Here is a 7,920-nt window from a genome sequence, read left to right as displayed (position 1 = left end):
AGAAATTTTTAATGGATAAAAAAAAATTAAAAAATGACATGGACCTCTAATAAGAGGCCACGTGGCAAAGCTGTTTTTTTAAAACCACAGTTAAAAAGTAATGGCATGGATGAACCGATTTTATAACAGCGATGACATGAATGAGCCCAACTTTTAACGGATGACATAAATGGGTCATTTCTGATAGTTTAGTGGCATATTTGAGCCTTTTCCCTTGCATAAATCTATAACTTGAAAATTATTGAAACTCTTGGAGAGATTTCAAAAGCAATAGATTATTTGCTGACATGAGAAATATGCCGAAATGAATAGGTTATAAAGTACCATATCTTAGTGCAATTAATGTACTAATGTATCCTGCAAATACTACAAAATCTGATATAGCCCTTTTCAGTTAATTTGTTAGCAAGATATAATTCTGCTTCTATTAGGAGATATCGAAATGAGATCAAACACATGATCTTATTCTAAAGATTGTAGTTCCGATCTTGTTAATTATATTGATGCTGGGTATTTATTTAACCCACATAAATTTCGATCTCAAATATGCAATATGTTGACATGTGAGAATACTGTCATATCTTGGAGATATACAAAGTAGTCTATCTAGCACTTTATCAAATCACGCTGAGATAATAGTTCTTCATGAAGCAAGCCGAGAATGTGTATGGTTAAGGTCCATAATACATCTCATTTGGGAAAAATGTTGTTTGAAATATGACAATGTACCCATAATTTTATCCAAAGATAATGCAGTATGCATAACACATCTTAAAGGAGGATTCATTAAAAGAAGATAGAATTAAGCACACTTCATAAAAAAAATTCTATACACATGAGCTAAAAAAAATGGTGATATTAACGTGCAACAAATTCATTCGAGTGGCAATATGACTAATTTATTCAACAAGTCTCTTTCAACTTTAACTTTCAAAAAGATGATGCTCAAGATCGGGGTACAAATATTCAAGTCATTAAATTGAAGTTCCCATCAGGGGAAGTAAAATACGCATTATACTCTTTTTTTCTTAATCAAGATTTTGTCCCAATCGGATTTTTCCGGTAAGGTTTTTAATGAGGCAACACTAAAATCGTATTACATGATGTGTGTGCTTTTTTTTTCCTTCACTGGACTTCCTAGTAAGGTTTTAATAAAACACATTATCTATTAATGGACATCCAAGGGGAGTGTTATATAATATGGATGTCATGTATAATATATGTGTAAATTATTAGAGATAATAGTTAGTAGTCAAGTTAGATTTGAAAATCAAAACTTTTTTTGTTCAATTTGAATTTGAATACATACATAGTTGGCCAACTTGCCATTTTGCCAACTTGAAGTTAAGTTTGGTGTGCTTGGCAACTAAGTTTGGTGTCTATAAATAGACACCGTTTGTACATTCTATTGATAGATCAAAATAGTAATAAATGTACTATTAAATTCTCTCTAGTTCTCTCCTTTGTTTAAAGTTTGATTTTGATTTTTTGTCTTTATTTTATAACAGTTTAATTATACTTGCTTAAATATCATAAGGGATGCAATTAGATATAATCAATAATTGAGGGATCAAACTTGCTATTAACCCAAAATTATTCTCTCCCAATTTATACACAAATCAACCACTTTCGAAGCATCCTTCAGTTTCAGATCTCTCGTAAAGGTACAATTTTTACTATATATTTTGATGTTAAATCTGTTTATTAATAAAGGGTATTCGATTTTTTTGCAGTTTCACATGTATTTTTAAATCTAATTTCTGTATTTTCTTGTTTTTGATCATCCCTTTGAGAAAAAGATTCAATCTTTATTGTTGGGATATAATATTTATGAATTTTAAATTGAATATTGCCTGGTTGATTATAAAAAACACCCCATAGAAGTAACAGTATATTTTCAAGATTGTGGGGGTGGGGGGGAGGGCTTTTTTCGAGCTCAAGTTTTGATTTTTTTCTGCTTATTAGTTGCAAATTGGAGGGAATAAAATGGGCTGAATAGTATAGTGGTGAAGCTAGGAATTTCGCTAAGGGTGTTAATTTTGTGTTTATGCAACTTGGTTATTAGCAAAAGAAAGTACCCCATAGAAGTAACAGTCTTTCCACAGAATGCTGGATGAGGGATTTTGTGTGTGGGGGGTGGGGTGGGGTGGGGTGGGTGGGGGGGGGGTTTGTTTTCTTGATCAAGTTTTGATCGTCTTGTATGCTCACTCTCTATCCTTTCTAGACTCAACTTGTGGGATTACACTGGTTATGTTGTTGTTGTCCGTGCAAATTGGAGAAATAAAATAGGACGAATAGTACATTGGTGAAGCTAGGAATTTAGCTAAGGGTGTTGATTTTGAGTTTATGCAACTTACTGGGTTCTTGATAAATTATTTATACATAGTAAGCAGATTTTTAAACACAAATACATGGTTTGATCCAAAACTATTGAGTTTTGCCGAACTTGTAGGTGAAGCTCTAGCTCTGCTCCTATGTTGAACATTTAATATATCTGTGTAGAAAGTAAGAGTTGATGTATATACACTGTGTAGTTTTGGAAAAAGGTGTCCAACTGACCATCCTTTGGTGTACATCGCTCCGCCTCTGTAGATATAGTGTAATGGATGTAAAGGATTTATACAACGGGTGCTGAATGATTTAGGATTGAGTCTAAGTTTGTTAATTGATTGATAGTTGCAAATAGCCAGTGACGTGTGGAGATTGTACTATAAAATTTTATTGTGATTTGGAATTTTGTGAGTTTTTCCCTCAATGACTGCTTCTTTTGTGTGTTAAGTCCGTGTTTTTTTGGCTTAGTTAAAATGATTCTTGTTCACTACGATGTGTTTATTTTCATAAAAGCTTATGCCTTGGACCTTCTTTGGTTGGTGGCTTGTTCATGGTGGATTGGATTTTAGTTCATTACTTAAGATCTATATTTGCATTTTCCCTTGAACACTATCCACAAATCAGTCTAGCTTCCGAGAAAGAACTTGCATAAAAATCAGTAGGAAGGTTGCAGCCTCTTCTCTTGTGTTCAAACCAGAACATCGGAATAAACACATGAGGTGCTGAGTAAGAGAATTGAAGGGTACGATATGTGAGACCAAAACCAAAGCATCTTTTTGGTTTTGGTTGCTTTAATTACAAGTTGAGGATCGCGTAAAATGGTAGATCATTGGAAAATTAGTGGGTTGTAAATTGCGGTTGGAACTATTATGTGGGAAATGCATATACTGCCATATTCATCTTTTTTCATTTTTTTTAATTTAAGCATGATTAAGGGTTATAAAAGGCACGGCTCCTTAGAAACTTGAAAGTTCCTTCACGATGTTCTAGCTGATGTTAACCTCTTTTGTAATCTTGTTCTCGGCAATATGAAATTTTCTCTCCAGTGGTGGTCCTGCAATGACCTTGCTTAGGATTGAGGTGTAGTAGTAGATGTTGTCGTTGTTCTTTTCCACAGTTTTTTATTATAATGACCAAGAGACGCGGGCCAACCCTTAGGGTCAACCGTGGCGCTTTAAACTCAGGGATAATGGGCCCTTCCCTTCAATCCTTCTCGGTTTAAATACCAGGCTTAGTTCGCACAGCGCAGGGCTCAAACCTGTAACCTAAGTCACAAATCCCTCAACTTTAGTGTTTCTAGACTTTACATGTTTATCTTAGCTGCTGCCTTCTGCTATAATTAGATGGCATCCAATTATTAACATTTATCAGGTATCTCGTGTTTAAAACTTCTGGCAATACTCTTTTAGTCGCTAACTATTGTCATTAATGCGTCGCCGTCGATTTTTGTTCATATACCTAAGTTTGTTTAGCAATTGCAGGATATTTCATATATAGCTTGTCAGAGATGGCTGCATTCAAGGCATTTTTGAACAGCCCGGTTGGCCCTAAAACAACTCACTTTTGGGGTCCTGTAGCCAATTGGGGATTTGTCATTGCTGTATGTCTTATCTACTACGAAATTTAATTCTGTTATTGGCTCCGTCTGCGTTATTTTTTTGACTGTGTTGCATTGACACTGTATTTTGCAGGGACTGGTCGACACACAGAAACCACCAGAGATGATATCAGGCAACATGACCTCAGGTAGAAAATTTGTACTTAAATGGACGTTGAGTCGTTGACTTGAAAATGATATAGACCCACCCTCACCCTTCTCTTCCTTTTGATATTGCAGCAATGTGTGTGTATTCTGCATTGTTCATGAGATTTGCATGGATGGTTCAGCCACGGAATTATCTTCTTCTCGCATGCCATGCCTCGAATGAGTCAGTGCAACTCTATCAACTATCACGTTGGGCAAAAAGTCAAGGGTAAGTGATCAATTGCACTTAAAAATAGTGCAGCATACTGTTACTTTCCCAGAACAATAATACTTCCTCTGTTCATTTTACGCGTCTTGGTTTGATTGGACATGAAGCTTAAGAAAGTAAAGGAGGTTGTTGAATCTTGTGGTCTTAAACTAGAGATGTGTATAATGTACCAAAATGTCTTTTAAAATTTGTGTTCTTAAACATGTCATTTAGGATCGATGTTGAAATTGAAAAGTTACTAAATATAGAAATTGATAATCTTCTTGAAGCATACTAATAAAGGAAAGTAAAGACATATAAATAGAAACAAATGGAGTACTAGCTCTGGAAAAATGGAGAGAGAAAGAAAGGAAACAAACGCATACAGTCGATGGAGGGAAAAGGATTGATAAGTATTTATGCTTTAGGCAACCCCTCTCATCATCTATGGTTGTTATTCTCTGGTACTCCCACCACGCTAAGGGTCCCATAGTCCATAGCCAAATGAAGCAGGAATAAGAGGGAGGGGGAAGTAGCGATCGTGGTATCATATTGGATATTATGCCACAGTTACTCCTTTACCAAAAGAGTAGGATGTAATCAAGACTTTACTCGACATAGTGGCCTAGTGGCTGAATTGAGTTGGGTTGAGCACCATGACGTCTCAAGTTCAATCCCCAAACAAAGACAAACACTAGGTGAGTTCTTCCCATTTGTTCTAGCGAAATAGTGTTTCGGGATAGATGTAAGGAGTAGGGCCCAGTAGCCGAAGTTAACTCCTTTTAGCTTTGGATAGGCTTGAACATGGAAGTGGTGTATAACGTTAGTTACTTTTTTTTATTACAAATCAAAATACAATTCTCCCCTTAAATATGAATGCTAGATTGGAGTTTTACAAAGCCCCTTATCGGATTTGAACCGATGACTTATGCCTTACCATGGCGTTACTCTACCACTGAGTTAAAAGGGACTTTTTTATTTAATTCTGGAATTACTCACTATGTGGATAAAATATCTGTATGTACATATATTATAAACATAAGTATATTTGCATTAAATATGTGCAGAAGATACATAGTGTCTAGTGGCTCATGGATTTACCTAGTAAGTCTAGGAGAAAATGCAATGAAGTGTTTCAAGACCGACTCGAATCACTCCTTGATGGATGCAGTTACCTGATACCTGGTAGCTGTTGCTGGTGGGAGGTGGAAGGTATTCTGTGGAATTAGTCGAGGCGCGTGCAAGCTAACCCGGACATTACGGTTATCAAAAAAAGATAAATACATAAACGGTATCCAGGAACTCTCGGCTATCATAGATGAAAAGAAATCAACTAGTGTTTCTTGCGAACCTAGATAATTTGAGGATTGTGTTGCTCTTTCGAAGCTTCTGCTTGCGATTATACACTAATAAAATTTTGCTGAATTTGCGTTTCGTCTGATATTTTTGCTCTCTCTTTTCCCTGCAGATATATGCAGCAGAATGCAGCCAAAGCAGAGTGATTTACTTTTCTTTCTTGTTTATTTTTGGACAAATTTTGCTCGACGTTTATGATTGCTTTCATCAATTGTTGCAAAAATGTTCATAAAGAAGCATCAAGACTTTTGCAGTTTGAATGGCTCTACACGTTAATAAACCATTCAGTGAAAAAGGTAATGTTTTTTTCGGAGTCGGTTGAGAACTGTATCTTGCGTAACTGGTAAAGTTGTCATATGTTTAGGAGGTCACGGGTTCGAGTTATGGAAACAACCTCTTGCAGAAATGTAGGATACGACTGTGTACAATAGATGTTTTATAGCTTTAATTGTTTTATATCTAAAATAGACGGCAAGTAACTTGCCAATATTAGAGCTGGCAATATGGGTCGGCCCAGCCAATCTGGGCTAGCCCACACTGGTTTTGAGTTTGACGGGTCAGGCCGGGCCGGCCCATCAAAATGATGGGCCCAAAAACATCAAACCCACACTAAGGGTGCATTTGTTTTATTTTTAAGATTTAAGACGTCTGAATCTAAATGGATGTCTGAATGATTAAGATGTTAGTTTTAGATCTGAATACTGAATGATCAAGATTGTTTATTTTTTTAACATCTGAATATACGTAATTTATTTATTTGTAATAAATATGCAATTTAAAGTTAAAAAAATAATAAAATATTATATTATCTGAAAAATATTATATCATACAACCACTTCTAGTTTCATCTTGAAATTATCAATTCAATCGATGTCTCTTGACGGAGTAGTATGGAACTCTACAAGTAGGATATTTCCCCCGATTCAGAATACTGAGAAACTAAAATAATAATACATATTATAACGGCACCAAAGGATGTGCTAATAGGACTGTACAATGTAGCAAAAGAACAAATTAAAGTGTTTCATTTCTAATCTTAATCGAATTCTAGTGTTTGTTATTTCATTTATTTATATGTTCTATCTTACACGATGAGTAAAACAACAATATACATCCATGCGCATTCTTGCAAAAACTAAAGTGAAGCAAAACAAACTACATGCCGATCATTTCAACCTTTATTTTATACGTGATGAATTAAGAAGATTAAACATGATTTCAATTGAAGATCCAATTATATCTTCTGGAGTAGAGCATGGATATTGAGCAGCAAATAATGCATGCTTAAATTGATAATAAAAATATTTATAAATAGTTTTGGTGAATCATACCTGAAAGAGAAGGAAAATAATGTGAAGAGGAAGAGAGAGAGAAACGTGAAGCGAGAGAGAGAGAGCACAACGTGAAGAGAGGGTGGGAGAACAGCGTATTTAGAAAAAATAAAAAAGTTTGAGATTTGTGGGAAATAAATTGAGTTTACATTCAGACTCTTTTCCATGTCTGACTAATTTAGAGGTTTTAAGACATTTTAAGAAGCTTTTATAAAGAAAAAACAAATGCACTTAATTGGCTGAAGTCTGAACTATTCAGATTCAGACCTCCATTAAGTGCAAACAAATAGGACGAAATGCTTTGTGGGCTGCGGGCCTCACGGGTCAGTTCACTTTTTAAAAAATAATATTTTATAATTTAATTTTAGAATATTATATAGTGTTAATACTTGTTAATCAAGTCTCCAACACTCAAAAAAAAAAATTAAATAACTTTTGACATGATATCCTTCGAATCAAATAAAAATACTAATAAACAATTTTAAAAGTTGCATGTATTTGACTTATGGGCTAGTCCAACTCATATTTCTCAAGCCCTACAGGTTTAATCGGGTCAGGCTAAAAAATTCTGTTTCTTAAATATGTTGCAAATTCAAAATTTAACTTCATCAAATTACAGATCGGCCAGCCCGATTGCTTGGCCCATATTGACGGCTCTACTTTCCATAAAAAGTGTAATTCAGTGTGAATATATAGAACTTAAATCTATTCCTAATTCTAGTCAAAATCAGAATATAGTACTATATAAAGTGTCCTCAAAGTAAAAAACACAGAAACAAAATTAACCTTTTTTTTTTTTCTAAGCAATGGCGAATTGGGCAGAATTGCCAAACGATCTGATTGCACAGATTGCAAATCGTGTTGAAGTGATTGAAGATTTTATTGCTCTACGTGCTGTTTGTACCTCGTGGCGAAGTGCCGCTACCAAGGAAAATTTTGATGTGTTTTCG

At 34.8% G+C, this 7,920-nt stretch overlaps 1 protein-coding gene across 2 annotated transcripts; it reads left to right on the top strand.

Moving 5' to 3' along the window:
- Window positions 1–1,378: 1,378 nt before the first annotated feature.
- Window positions 1,379–5,952, top strand: LOC107863967 (mitochondrial pyruvate carrier 1). Of its 2 annotated transcripts, XM_016710198.2 has the most exons (5): window positions 1,379–1,664; window positions 3,813–3,931; window positions 4,023–4,077; window positions 4,169–4,304; window positions 5,752–5,952. In XM_016710198.2, the coding sequence occupies exons 2-5, from the start codon at window positions 3,839–3,841 to the stop codon at window positions 5,783–5,785; spliced, it is 318 nt and encodes a 105-aa protein (XP_016565684.1). In that variant the 5' UTR covers window positions 1,379–1,664; window positions 3,813–3,838; the 3' UTR covers window positions 5,786–5,952. The 2 variants fall into 2 exon arrangements, with proteins under 2 accessions (XP_016565684.1, XP_016565688.1); XM_016710202.2 differs by lacking the exon at window positions 5,752–5,952 and having other exon boundaries at window positions 1,416–1,664; window positions 4,169–4,308.
- Window positions 5,953–7,920: the final 1,968 nt, after the last annotated feature.

The sequence above is a fragment of the Capsicum annuum genome, chromosome 1 (assembly GCF_002878395.1).
Source record: "Capsicum annuum cultivar UCD-10X-F1 chromosome 1, UCD10Xv1.1, whole genome shotgun sequence".
Taxonomy (NCBI): Eukaryota; Viridiplantae; Streptophyta; class Magnoliopsida; order Solanales; family Solanaceae; genus Capsicum; species Capsicum annuum.
Note: the sequence above shows the minus strand (reverse complement) of the source record. Positions and strands in the feature narration are given on the sequence as shown.